General features: G+C 40.0%; 1 protein-coding gene across 2 annotated transcripts in view; it reads right to left on the reverse strand.

Moving 5' to 3' along the window:
• Positions 1 to 2,132: 2,132 nt before the first annotated feature.
• SMAD4 (SMAD family member 4) overlaps positions 2,133 to 14,575 on the reverse strand; it is a 61,192-nt gene continuing 48,749 nt past the window's right edge. The window contains exons 10-13 of one of the 2 annotated variants that reach the window (XR_004969927.1): positions 13,284 to 13,452; positions 10,004 to 10,142; positions 9,352 to 9,464; positions 8,386 to 8,523 (exon numbers count right to left, since the gene is read on the reverse strand). Coding sequence is in view for 1 of the 2 variants with exons in the window: in XM_036321925.1 (XP_036177818.1) it covers positions 8,312 to 8,523; positions 10,004 to 10,142; positions 13,284 to 13,452 (520 nt within the window). In the remaining variant the exon portion in view is untranslated. Of the gene's footprint in view, positions 8,524 to 9,351; positions 9,465 to 10,003; positions 10,143 to 13,283; positions 13,453 to 14,575 lie in introns of both variants that reach the window. The other variant, XM_036321925.1, reaches the window with a different exon arrangement.

Below are 14,575 nucleotides of genomic sequence, written 5' to 3' on the forward strand. Positions count from 1 at the left end.
AGGCTAGTTGATATGCCCACGATGACAGGAATGTCAGCGTTCTGTGGCAAAGCTGGGCTAAAATGAGAGCTACATAGAAAAATGAGCAAATTAGCCCTACCCGGTTTGGCTCAGTGGATAGAGCGTTCGCCTGTGGACTGCAGGGTCCCAGGTTCGATTCTGGTCACGGGCACATGCCCGGGTTGTGGGCTGGATCCCCAGTGGGGGGTGTGCAGGAGGTAACCAATCAATAATTCTTTCTCATCACTGATGTTTCTGTTGCTCTCTCCCTCCCCCTTCCTCTTTGAAATCAATAAAAAAAATATTTTTAAAAAATTTAAAAAAGAAAAATGAGCAAATCCTATCTAATAGAGAAACATGGTAATTAACCGTAACTTCGCTACCCTTCCCATTGGCTAATCAGGGCAATATGCAAACTAACTGCCAACCAAGATGGCGGCCAGCAGCCAGGCAGCTGAAGTGAACAGGAGGCTTGCTTGCTCCAGTGATGGAGGAAGCCAAGGTTCCCCGCCTGCCGCTGCCGGCCTCTGAGCTTGCCCTCTAAGCAACTATGTTGCAATTATAGAAGCTAAACAATCCCCAGAAACCTGCTTTCAGCCGTCAGAGCTGGAGCAAGCAGGACCGCAACAGTGTTACAATTATAGAACCCAAACAAACCCAGATACCTGCTTTCAGCAGCTGAGGTCTCAGAGCTGGAGCCGCGCCTCAGAGCTAAAGCCGGCTCTCAGCTCCAGTGATGGCCATAGAAGGTAAATAAATCCCAGAATAAAAAGAAAAAAAGGAGAGGTTGGGAGCTTCAGTCACCCGCCAGACTGAAAATGGTCCTCAGCCCCTCACCCAGACTGGCCAGGCACCCCAGTGGGGACCCCCACCCTGAAGGGGGTATGACCAGCTGCAAACAGCCATCATCCCCTCATCCAGGCTGGCCAGGCACCCCAGTGGGGATGCCCACCCTGAAGGGGGTGTGATCAGCTGCAAACAGCCATCAACCCCTCATCCAGGCTGGCCAGGCATCCAAGCAGGACCCCCACCCTGATCTGGGACACCCTTCAGGGCAAACCAGCCAGCCCCCACCCGTGCACCAGGCCTCTATCCTATATAGTAAAAGGGTAATATGAAAAGTGACCCTAACAGCAGAAAGACTGGGAATGACTGGTCACTATGACACACACTGACCACCAGGGGGCAGACTCTCAATGCAGGAGTTGCCCTCTGGTGGTCAGTCGCTCTCACAGCGGGGAGCTCTGCTCAGCCACAAGCCAGGCTGATGGCTGCCAGTACAGTGGTGGTGGTGGGAGCCTCTCCTGCCTCCTCAGCAGCGCTAAGGATGTCCGACTGCAGCTTAGGTCTGCTCCCTGCTGGCAAGTGGGCATCCCCCAAGGGCTACCGGGCTGCCAGAGGGATGTCTGATTGCCATCTTAGGCCCAATCCCCCAGGTAGCGGGCCTAAGCCAGCAGGTGGTCGTCCCCTGAGGGATCCCAGACTGCGAGAGGGCACAGGCCGGGCTGAGGGACCTCCCCTCCCCGCCGAGTGCACAAATTTTTGTGCACCGGGCCTCTAGTTAAAATATAAGGCAATGAATTTCAGGAGAAAAGCAAAAAACATAAAAAGATGTTAAACAAAAGAAAGTACACCAAGTGGCTCAGCTTAAATAGTGAATCAACAGTTATAATTTAATCCCAGTGGTGAATAATTGATGGGGTAGTGATGATGTGAGATAGCTAAATCCTCATTTTTTTAGAGTAGCAAGTCAATGGCTCTATACTTCTTTTCCCCCCAAAATCAAGAAATGCCACCATGATTATGCTATTTAGAAAAATGAAGGTAAACCCAGAAAAAAGGAGCTAAGAAACAGGAATGGGATTAGGGAGGCATGAGGTAAGAAACCTTTCATTCAAGCCTTGGCACCCACATCTCCTCCAACCACCAGGACTCCACTCTCCTTTTAGAAATGAGAAAAGAATGGGGATTGTTCCCCATGGTCATAGTTTGAAATGCCGTATTTCCCATTTCAGTGGTCAGAGAGCAATGAAGGAAATATTGCCCTCAAATTCGAGAATTCTCAGTGATGAGGCACTCTTTCCAAATCCAAGACATCCACAAGCTTAAGAAAAAGAATGAGCACATAATGATTTAATTGGCTTTCTCTTTTAATCAAAAACATACTTTGTTACAGAGTTCTCAGGAAAGGTTCAACTATTTGTTAGCCACAGACTTCACCCAGGGAAAAAGTATACAGAAAGCCACAGAGAACGCCTGGCACTTTAGCTGGCCGGTTTCCTCAAAGCAGAAGCTCATTGTGGCTCCTCTCTGAGCTTTAGCGTAGCTGCTCTCCTCTGAGTTCAGGGGAGGAGGCAGAGCTGGGAAGGCCACGACCAAATCTGTTCCAACCCCCAGCTGCTTCCTCCAAATGGTTCTGCAGCCCACCAAGTTTTCATCAACAAGCATTCACACTTTTCCCTTAAATCACATGTCTGAGGCACTGGCCAGAACCCAACACCTGGAGGAAGTCTGCCGACTCCATGTTTAGCCTTTTAACCAATTCAAACCCATGAGTCCTTCTATCAGTGACTAGCAGCCATAGCAACAGCAGCTGGTTCCATCCCTTCCTGCCCAGCTACCAGAGCTGGCCTCTACCAGGACTCCCCAACCCCCACCCTTGACCCAGCCCTAATGAAGGCTCTCAGGTCCTTGTAAAAGCCCAGTTCATTAGTTACACTCATCCACGATGGGCTGGAAGAGAACTCTGAAAGAAATGCTCCAGCCAAAAGTCTTCTAATCAAAATGGACTAAAAAGAGCCAAGAATAAAGTGAATAATCATCCACTATGTTTCATTGAGTTGTACAAACCATTTTAATTGATGCAGTTCAAAGGCATGTCCCTGTTCTAAGCATAGAAGAGTTAAAAAAACCAAAGACCCAAAGTAATGACCTCTACTATCATTAGGCATTTACAATCCATTTCAGTTAAACAAAAAAATTACCAGCACAGCCCTTAAGGGGATGCTGTCACACACATACCAACTCAAAAGTTAGAATGTCATGACTCAAAAAAAGCCTTACTAAGCCTTCAACAGAGACGATGGGAAAATAAAATGAAGGCTTTTCCCCCTCTCTAATTTTTTTTAAGTATTTATGGCAGCCCCAAGGTAGTGCTAGGCCTTTGGTTGAATTTAAGTCTTAGGGACGCATTATGTAACTTTCTGTCCATAGGAGAATAGTAATAAAATCTCAAGCCTGGTCTTATTCAAATAATGTAGAAACAAGTAAAAAAGCCCCTCAGACAGCAGAGCAAAGGGGAGGAAGAAATCTAACACTGCTGCAAGGGAGGCAAGGCCACTGACACTTCAGAGCTGGAAGAAAGCATCTAGTCCAACTCCCTCATTTTACAGATGAGGCAACTGAGGCCCAAATAAGGTAAATGACTTGCCCAAGGTCATACATCAAATTGGTGGCAGAGCACAACTGGAGAGCCAGGAGTCATTCGTCTCAGGCTGAACAAGAGCACTGGCTCAGAGACCTACCGAGGAAGCATCTTAAACTGAAAACTATCCACATCCGTAAGAGAAATGATTGTCTTCACTAGACTTATCTCCTCAGTCCTTCCTAGTTTAAAAAAAAAAAAAAAAAAAAAAGGTTCATTCATTCACTCAAGTCTGATGGTAAAATCCCTGAAAACATCAGCAATTACTTTAGCTACTCCTTGGGGCAGGATATCAAACCCTCAAATCTCATAAAGGCACCTATAGGTCAAAAATATCTGTGGAGGAGGAAGGCCAGAGCATAGGGCTCAAAAGGAGACACCAAAACAAAACAAAAATGATCCTCTCATTTTCCAAGCTTTGTTTTTGTTGTGTTTTGTTGTGTTTTGTTTTGTTGGTGTCCTCTAGGCAAGGGTATTGCCTCTGGCTATTGATACCTAATTTCGTAACCCTGTAACCCCAATTTTTATGTGAGCAGCATTCAAGTGGAAGCAATGGAACCTTTTAAAAATCTTGCAAAGAGGGAAAATAGGAATATGACTCACTTCTCTCTGCCTCAACAACCTGAAACTGAGCAAGAATCAAGAAGCACTCGAAGCAGTCAAACGCCAAAGCACTGAAGGCCTTTCAATCGCGTACAGGAAGTTTCTCAGGTCCTGTCCCAGTTTGCCCTTGTAGTCAAAGAAAGTGTTAATAAGCGTGGTTATCTGGCTTCCTTGCCCAAGCAGCTGGGGGAAAAAAAAAAATGAATCAGAAAGGGAAGAAGAGGTACTAAGGGGAGGTACACTAACAACGCACAGCAAGTGTCACTGTCAGAGAGGGAGAAGATGGGGGAGAGGGGGAGGGGTAAAACGAAACATTCAAAACCACAGCAAGTCTGCAACCACTTAGTAAAGGCAAACAGCCCTGTCTACGCCCCCGTGAAGTTGAGGAAGAGAGCTAGGCACAAAAAGAAACATATCCAGTATGTTCTCTGACCATATTAAATAACTCCATCAAAGAAATGGCTGAAATAAAAACGTTTTACTGCTTAAATAAGGCAAGTCTGGATTATGCAAACAATTCCATTTCACAACCATACAAGATAAACCACCTAGTAACACTGGGACAAGTGCTGGGGACAAGGCTGGGCTCGAGGATGCTGCTCTGAATAAGGCCACTAACTTTTTATATTCTTCCTAACATATCTGAAGAGAAATTACCTAGCTGTCAGAAGTAAAAAAAAAAGGGAAAGGCTTGCACAAAAGATACTCCTAGCCTATTTCTATAATCTTGCAAAGGAGGATTTGGGCGATTATTTACAGTGAGCTACCTGCAAGATGATGCGTTCTGCCTCTAGAAGGAAAAAGAATGCATTTCTTCATTCTATTATCTGCTAGTCTTTGTCAAGCCCTATCTACAAAAGAGTTGTTAACTGACTTTACAGGCAATTTCTTTCAGATGCTCATTCACCTCCGTGACCTAAATTTACCCTTTTCCCAACTTGCTGTCCTTAAATAAAATGCCAGTAAGTGACTCAATGATAAAGGGAGCAAACTATAAAAACTATGAACAAAAAGGATTCTGCCCTACTCAGAATAAAATTGCTTCTTCCAAAAGACTCTCAAAACAGATGTAAACTAACCTGATTTTGCATAATAGCTAATGAGTAACAACTATCAACCAGTCACCATCAAACCAGGAACAGAAATATTTCACGTTCTATTCTTTAACCTCCACAGATAGTGAAAGAGCAGCTTGGGAGAATGTACAACTTCCCTTCTCCAGATGGGCACAATAAAGATGACTGCAATACACTTTTAAAATAAGACATTTATCATCTGCAAGACAGGACATTATATTTTGCCTTCAAAATTACTATTACAAATACCTCCCTTACGCCACACCCTTCCCCACAAAAAATGGATTTTAAAAGCTACTAGGCATTCAGTTTGCTCTGATGTTTCAAGTATGGTTGTCCTTCAGCCAGACCACCCAACCTGTAAACCTACAATGTTTCCAGGAGGAATGGAACGGGCGACCTATTTAGTCGGTCAATAAAAAGGAGCCATGCTTCTGGAAAAACAAGGTTATATGGCAGTGATTTCTTGTCATTATCTTTGTATACCAGGCGTAGCATACTTTTACAAAGGAGACAGACTATATCTCACAAAAGAATCTACTCCCTGGAAAATAAAGGCAACACCATAAAGGATTCCCTTTGAGTATGAAAGGCACTGACCAATGTGGAACGGGCCTCACACTGGATGAAAAAGTACGTACTTGGTTCACCTCTCACTCAGCCTTCACTGAAATTTAACATTTTGAAAGTCTTTGACATATGAAATAGCTGAGAACACTCATTCAGAACCATATCCTTATAATAATCAGATTCTTAGAACTGCAGAAACTATTGTACCCCTAAATTGTAAACCTAGTGATTCCTTTATCTTACTCATTAAAGATGACTACATTTAAGAAATGGAAATACCATTTAACAACTAAGCTCTCAGGAATAACTGATCATAACATACTAGATGTTTTCTCAAAAGCATGTGATTGCATCTGGGTACAAATATAAAGCAATTAATAACTGCAAATACTTTTATGTACTTGTATGGCTCTTAGCAGAAAGCAACCAAGACAGGTGGCTAGGCCTGAAGACAAACTTCCTTGCAAATATTTTCCACAAATGATTACCAAGATTTCATGTTTCATTAAACATGAAAACCTTCCTTAAAATAGAAAAGGAGGCAATAGATTTTATCATAGCATGCTTATGGCTCTAGTCAAATAATCTGGATTTTTTTAAATATGCCATTCTAAAACTCTTCTCACTACTCCTACTCATTCACAGTAAAATGGGGTGAATAATTTCTATGAAACAATGATACCTTTTTAAAAATCTGGCAATAATACTTAAATCATCAAACTTTCACAGGTTGTAATGGGGTCTTTAACAAAAGGAGTTGTTAGTACTCAAGAGTACAAGTATGTTGGTAGAGAAATACTTTGAAAACAAAAGCCATGTAGCTCAGATCAAAATCTATATTTGAATCACAGCAATAAGCTAACCCATTGGTTTCTAGGGTGGTCTTAAGAACACCTTCTGAGCAAGGAAGCTGAAGACTTGTTCATCTAGGCCGATATAAGGATAACAGCATGCATAATAAGTGTTTCTCAAGCTTGGAACACACTTTAGAATCTTATTATGCTTAGAAAGGCCCTCCAAGCAAATGGTAAAAGTGTCTGAAAGACAATCCTTGATTTTATGCCACACTATGTATTCTGTAGACAACCTATTTATCTTGGAGACAACCAGGCCTACTTTTGCTACAGTAAAATAAAACTTCAAAATACCAACTCTACGCTTGCTACCTCATGTCCCCGGGGAAGTCCCGGTAGAGCAAGGGGAAACCAAAGCTGCAGTACTGGCTGCTGCCTGCCATTTCCTAGAAGGTGTCTCGCCACTGAGGTTGGACTCAAAAGTGCAAAAGGAAAAACTTAAAAATCAAACCTAGAATTCAACTTTGTATGTTGAGATTCGGTTTTATTTATGCTACTAGCTAAGTAAAAAGCATACATGTTGTGTCTGTGGTACAGTCAATACATTTGCAACTTTTCTACTTAAAATCTCTATACAAAGTCACCGCCAATTGATATGATCATTGATGGCAAAGGGCTTAGAAAAACCAAAAGGTATAAAAAGTCTGCAGTCTTGCCCCAAGATACAAAAACTGAATTTTAAACAATGTCATAGCATACATGATTTAAAGAGTATATGAAAAAGAAGTCACATCAAATCAAGTACAAAAATATCCAAACTGCCTATTATGAGCTGTAATGTTTCCATTAGTCCGCACAGGATCTGACAGAGAACTTAGCAGTTTCCCAAATGCGCATCATTTACTCTTAAGCACTGCCACCTTTGCAGAATGGAGAACTGGAGGAGTGACACTGCTTTTAGTGTTTTTAAAAATACAAAACCCTTCCCTATGAATTAATGAAGGAAAGAAATGGCTCTTCTAGGCTTCTTGGTAACCAACCCTGTGCCTGGAAATATAGACTACATCTACTGCTTAACAGGGAAAAGTTATACTACTCGAGAAATCGTTATCCAACTGGGATAACCACTGAACTTGTAAATGGTATTTCTTTGTCTGATAATTTTAAGGAATTCTCAGTATTCACAGAGATTAGTGTTTTGCCTTGGTGAAAAGAAAATGAAGTCGCAAGACAATCTGAATTGAAATCATCTTCACTAGTTTAACTTGCAGAAAATATATTTTGGATTAAAGATTATAATACATTACTGTCTTATTTTTTAAACACAGAGTAAAGTTGCTCTTGGTAACATTAACTCACCCACATGGCACAATATTTTGGAGTAAAGTCTGCTCAACAATAACAACGTGCACACAAAGTAACAGGTGAATTAACTTTGAGAACGTCTCTGCCTTTAAAATCAGCAATATTGAGTTTACTCTTTAGAATAGCACATATACCAATGTTCTGCATAGAAAAATGTCTAAGACATTTTAAAGGGCTAAATTTTCCAGGATTGGAATGATTCCTTCATACATAACTGGTGCAGTAAATTTAATAAGAATGTGTTTTTCCTGACCTTCAAGTTCTGAGCCATGCCTGAAAAGTTCTAAATGGGGGCGGGGGGGAGGGGGGGTTAATCCAGTTTCTGTCTGCTAGGAGCAAGGCAGCAAAACATGTGTTCAACCCTTTATGAAAAGATAAAGCAGAACGAAAGTGATATATATCTTCAGATTATAAACAGGATTGTATGTTACAGTCCATCATCCTGACAATGAATGTTAAGGGCTCCAACAGTAAAGGTTTCAGTCTAAAGGTTGTGGGTCGGCAATAGGCATGGTGTGAAGTACTTCATCAAGGAGCTGAAGGGCCCGGTGTAAGTGAATCTCAATCCAGCAAGGCGTCTCCTTGATGCTCTGTCTTGGGTAATCCGGTCCCCAGCCTTTCACAAAGCTCATCCTGAGGATGCATAAGCGACGAAGGTCATCAACCCCGATCCCAGCAGCAGCTGACAAACCTAACAGAAAAGATTGGAAAGACATCAGGGGGACAGGCTGATCTCTTCCATTCTCCCTACATCTTACATTAATGACGTGACAGCTCTCTTTAATTCACTCTCCCCAGCATATAATTCTCTGTCCAAGTGCCAAGAAGTACAAATCTAAACTTTATCAACAGGGGCCGAAAACTTTTGGTTAAGACAATTTGCATTCCACCTGGGTGCCTACTACCAATTATAAAGTAAATTACTGCAATCTACCCACACCCCACCAATTTTTCTCTTTAGGAATGGAGGTGAAGGGATAAGAAGCAACTTGACTTTAAGGGGTAGTGCCATGTCCACAGGATGGGTCATGCAAACTTCCTGTCTATCTAAACAGCTCAATTTAGAGTAAGACATGACTAATAATGAAACAGTTAAGAGTCTTGGTTCCATTAAAGCTTCTTGGAAGACCCCGACGATGTCTCTCCATTGCACAATGTAACAGAGAATATGCAGCCACTCTATTAGGGCAGTAGATGAGAATGAGAACTTTACTATCTCTGGATTCTTCAGTAAAAGCATGTTTATAACATCAAAACTGGCAAATTAATGGTTAGATGCCTAAATTTTTAAAAAAATCAAATTCTGTAAATGAATATGCCTTATCTATCTCTAAATTGTAAACTCCTGAACATCAGTCATAATAGAGACTCTGCAGCTAATTTTCCAGTCAGAAAATACAGGTCATATAGTCAATCTGCATTCATCAATATTACATGAACCTAGTGGGAGGAATCTGCATGTACTGTAGAGAAACCTGCAGGGACACTGCAGTTTTCTTCGCCAGTGTGATTTGCTTACCACACTGAAGAGGTTAAGAACAGGGGTTGAATGAATCACTAGTTATGCCTTCAGACGTGGAAGATGGGTGCCACGTGTTTCCATCATAAAAGTCTATAGTCAGGAGTTTAACTCTGCAGTAAAAAATTCCCCATCAGTGTGAAACCTGGCACACAGTTCAATTTTACCCTAAAATTAAAAAAAAGTCTACAAGTTATCAAAACACCACCCTCACTTAGTTTTCTCTCCATGCTTAGCATAGTTAAAAATACACACACACACACACAAAAAAAAACAGGAGGTGCCTAATTCTGAAATTGAAAATGCTTTCCTTCTACAATGAAGCCAAGCATGTCAGTGATAACAACCCACCCTGGTTGGTGAGACAGGAATTAAAGGCATCAACAGAAAAGGGGGAGGTGACCAATAATATAATAAAAAACCCTTTTCTTCCTTATCCCATACTCCCTTTTGACACAAAAGGAATAAAAATAGGTTCCTAGACAAAGGACAAATATTAAAAGAACAGTTTTCTGTAAATTCAAAAACATTATCCCAGTAATGAAAACTTTAATTTCTATTACTGTTTAAAGGAACTAATCAAATAAGTGAATCAATATAAAATGCCAGCTATTACACTTAAAAAAACCACACAAACCAAAAGCATACGTACTGATAGCCGGAGCTATGCCACCTACGGATCCCGGGCCAGGGATGTTTCCGGCCACGGCTGCTGCCTGGGCAGCTGCTGCAGCTTGTGCAGTGGCCGCCTGCTGCTGCATCTGACGATGACACTGCCGTAAATCAAAGACCTTTAAAAAAAAGTGTAGGTTTAATGTTATGAGTCCACCAGAAAAGATTCCATACATCAAAAATCACTGCACAACTAATTGAAAACTTATAGCTTCATTTACCTCTCATAAACTTAAAAATGTAAGTTTTTATGTACACTGTAATATAGGAAAGCTGGCCAAGTGACACACTTCACCATCAGGACAGCGGTGGTTGCTACATGTCTCTGAATCTTTGATCTAATTCAGTGTTGATCACCATTATTTTCCCTGTGAAAAACAACTTCTTTGTGTAAAATAAAGTTAAGAAATCACCCCCACCCTTTCAAAACAAATTGCTATGAGTTTTCTTTAGGCTGAATTGATGATCGTGGTCAGTTATACAGCCAACTTCTTTTCTTTATCATTCTAGTTATTTGGAGGAGTGTGATAAACGGCATGGTCACCATATTTTGTAAAATCTGCATTTTAAAAAAATGCATACTTTACTACATAAGAGCAAAATAACTTCTGTCTGGTAGACAGTATATATTCAACACTGTCATGTTCTGTTCATTCATGTCAAATGACAAATAATCCAAAGACTTCCAGTCAGGATGGAGGAGTAAGGTATGCATGACCACCTTCTCTCTCTGCTCCATTTACATGCAAAAGACAGAAAAACTATTAAAAGTTGATAAGCTCGCCTGACTGGTGTGGCCCAGTTGTTGTCAACTATGAACCTGGAGGTCACGGTTTGACAGGGCACATGTCCGGGTTCCGCGCTCAATCCCCAGTGTGGGGCAGGGGAGTGAAGGAGGCAGCTGATCAATGACTCTCTCATCATGGAAGTTTCTATCTCTCCCTCTCCCTTCCTCTCTGAAATAAAAATATATTTATAAAAATTGATATCCTCCAAGCCAGTCATATAATTCCTGTGGATATACCAGCAGGTGGCAATAGCCAAAACAATCCTGAAAAAGAACAAAGCTAGAGAATTCACACTTCCCAATTTCAAACCTTGCTGCAAAGCTACAGTAATCAAGGCAGAATAGTACTGTCATGAGGATACATACACAGGTCAATGAAATACAATTGATAGCCTAGAAATAAGCCTTTACATTTAAAGTCAACTTAATTTCAACAGGGGTATCAAGATAATTTGATAAGGGAATCAGTGTTTTGGACAAATGGTTGTTGAAACAACTGAATATTCAAATGCAGAAGAATGAAGCTGGATCAACATTCTTAAACTATGCACAAAAATTCACTAAAAACGTGTAATAGGCCTAAATTTAGAGCCAGAACTATAAACCCTTAGGACAACCCAAAGGAGCAATACATTTTCAGGACTTGGAGTAGTCAATGGTTTCTTAGATATGACACCAAAAACACACTCATTCAAAGAGTAGATAAACTCAAAGATATCAAAATGAACAACTTTGGTGTGGGTTGCAAATCATATCAAAAAAACGAAAGATAAGCTAAAGAACAAAAGGAAATATTTTCAAATTATATATCTGACAAGGGACTGATACCCAGAATATACAAACAACTCTTACAACTCAATAATAAAAAGACAACCTAATCTAAAAAATGGACAAACGATCTAAATAGACATTTCTCCAAACAAGACAGACAAATGACCAATAAGCACATGAAGAGATATTCAACATCATTAGCTATTAGGGAAATGCAAATCAAAAGCACCATGAGATACCACTTCACATCCACTAGGAAGGCTAAATAAAAAGGATACCAACAAGTGTTGCTGAGCATATAGAGAACGGAAACCCTCATATATATATTGCTGGCGGAAATGTAAACGGCATTGCCACTTTTAAAAACAGTCTGCAGTCCCTCAAAAAGTTAAGCATAGAGTTACCTATGATCCTGCAATTCCACTCCTACTTATATATCCAAGAAAATAAAAACACACATCTACCTAAAAACGCCAATATGAATGTTCATAGAAGCATTATACCTAGTAGCCAAAAAGTGGAAACAACCCATAGTCCACCAAATGATGATGGATAAATCCACAGTGGACAGCAGGTACTCAGGGTCCCAGGACCTCAAACAGTAGGTGCAGTGGACGGAAATTTAGCTTCTTCGAATAAAATGCAGAGAGACAATAGCCAGGCTCTCTGAGGTCTATAAATGGGCATCTGCCCATGAATCAAGTGCTGGTGAAACACCTTACAGCTAATTCAGAAATGCACTTAGGCATGAAGTCTTGCCCAGGGCAGAGGTAAGCATCAGAAAGACCTCTGGCACAGGGCTTAGGCCCTGAGCAGACCCAGGGGACTGGAACTCAACTTCCTCAAGGGACGCAATTCCTCTCCCTTCTAAATATACAAGTAGGCTCTGACACGTGGACCCCCGGGTGCCAGGCTAAGGCAGAATTGCTCCAAAGGGAGAAACCATGACAGGAAGTAAACACAAAAAATAAGCCCTGGCCAGCGTGGCTCAGCTGGATGAGCGTCATCCTGTGTCCTGGAGGGGCATGGGTTCGATTCCTGTTAGGGTAACTGCGGAAGGCAGCTGATCTCTGTTTCTCTCTCACATCAATGCTTCTTTCTCTCTCCCTTCCTCTCTCTCTAAAATCAATTAAAACATTAAATATATATATATATATATTTGGCTATCTAATGACAACAATATTTCTCTTTCAAACTGTTTTTTATCAAAGTAAATTGAGTTGAATATGTAATAATTACTAAAAAATACCTTAGGCTTAAATTGAAAAATGATAGAGCAAATAACTGGTTTAATTCCAAAGTAACTAACTTTAAAAAAACCTACTGTTGAATTTTTCATTTCTCAGGTTCTTAATTCAAAAACCAATTAATATTAGAATTTCCTTTCATAAAATCCTAAAGATTGGCTAAGATGGAATTCCAAAATCTTACATATTTTCAACTAAAGAATATGCTTGGTAGTTTCACTCACATGGTTTCAAAAGCCTGTGTGTTAGTCTAAAACATTTAACAAATTTGCTACTAAAATAATAGGGCATGAATGTAATCACAAAACGAGATAACCAGCCATGTCAATAAATGCCCCCAAGGAAATGTGTTTTAAAAACAAACATAATTTCTGAGATTTAATACATAAAAAGACATTTTTCTTCTCCTCCCTTCTGCATCTCAATTCTTATATTTACGGAGAACTTCCACTAACCTTTATATACGCACTTGGGTAGATCTTATGAACAGCATCTCCAGGTGCACGCCCAGCTTCTCTGTCTAAGTAGTAACTCTGTACAAAGACTGCATGGTCACTGAGGCACCTGACCCAAACATCACCTTCACCTTTACATTCCAATTGTACACCTTTGCCTATGTGCAACCTTAGGGAGAAAAAGGAAATTATATTTTATTTTTATAAGTATTAAAAAATACATATTAGAATACCCAATATTGAAAAATTAAAGAGAATTAAAAAGGACTTTATGTAACACCACAACCAAAAGATTACCATTGTTAATTTTTTGTATATTTCCTTCCTTTTTAAATATCTTATTCATATATAAAAATGATGGGCATATATATAATGCTTAGTATGTATCAGAAATATTTAACATAAATTCTCACTGAACTCTCACAATTCCATGACCTAAATATTAGTATTTTATAAATGACTAAACTAAGGCTTATAGCTACACTGTCCAAACTGATAGCCACTAGCTACTTACTATAAGTGACTAATATAATTTAATTAAAAATAATTTGAAAATTAAGCTAATCACATGACTACATTTTAAGTGCTCAAAGTTACACATGGCTAGTGGCTACAGTACTGGACAGCACAGATACAAACCATTCCCTTCATCACAGACGTTTCTATTACACAGCACTGGCTTAGGGACCAGGTGATTTGCCAGACACACAGCTAAGTGATAGAGCCAAGATTATGTATTTACACACACACATTTTCTTAGAGTTGAGATTACAAAGTACCTAACACTGTGTATGTTTTCCTATAATATTTCATCTTAAGCATTTACATGTGATTATAAACATTTACAGCTTAATGACTACATAAAAATAAAAGTTTATCAAATGTACTCAACCACTTCCCTTTTATTGTTTCCCAACATTATAAATAACACTTGCAGACCCATGTCTTCATTTTATATTATTTCCTTTCAATATATGTGTAAAACACATGGTCTTGTTACTATTCAAAACAGGAATGTCACTTACAAACAAAACTATCTTAAAGAAGATGTGGCACGATGGAATATTACGCAGTAACAAAAAAGAATGAAACCTTTCCATTTCTGACAACATGGGTATTATGCTAAGTAAAATAAGTCAGACAAAAAAGACAAATATCATATGATTTCACTTATATGTGGAATTGAAAAACAAAACAAAATAAAACCAGATTCTTAGAAACAAAGACCAACAGGATGGTTACCAGAAAGGAGGGGGTAGGGGGCTGGGTGAAAAGAGGAAGGGGAATTTAGT

This window comes from Myotis myotis, unplaced genomic scaffold, assembly GCF_014108235.1.
Source record: "Myotis myotis isolate mMyoMyo1 unplaced genomic scaffold, mMyoMyo1.p scaffold_m19_p_9, whole genome shotgun sequence".
Classification (NCBI taxonomy): Eukaryota; Metazoa; Chordata; class Mammalia; order Chiroptera; family Vespertilionidae; genus Myotis; species Myotis myotis.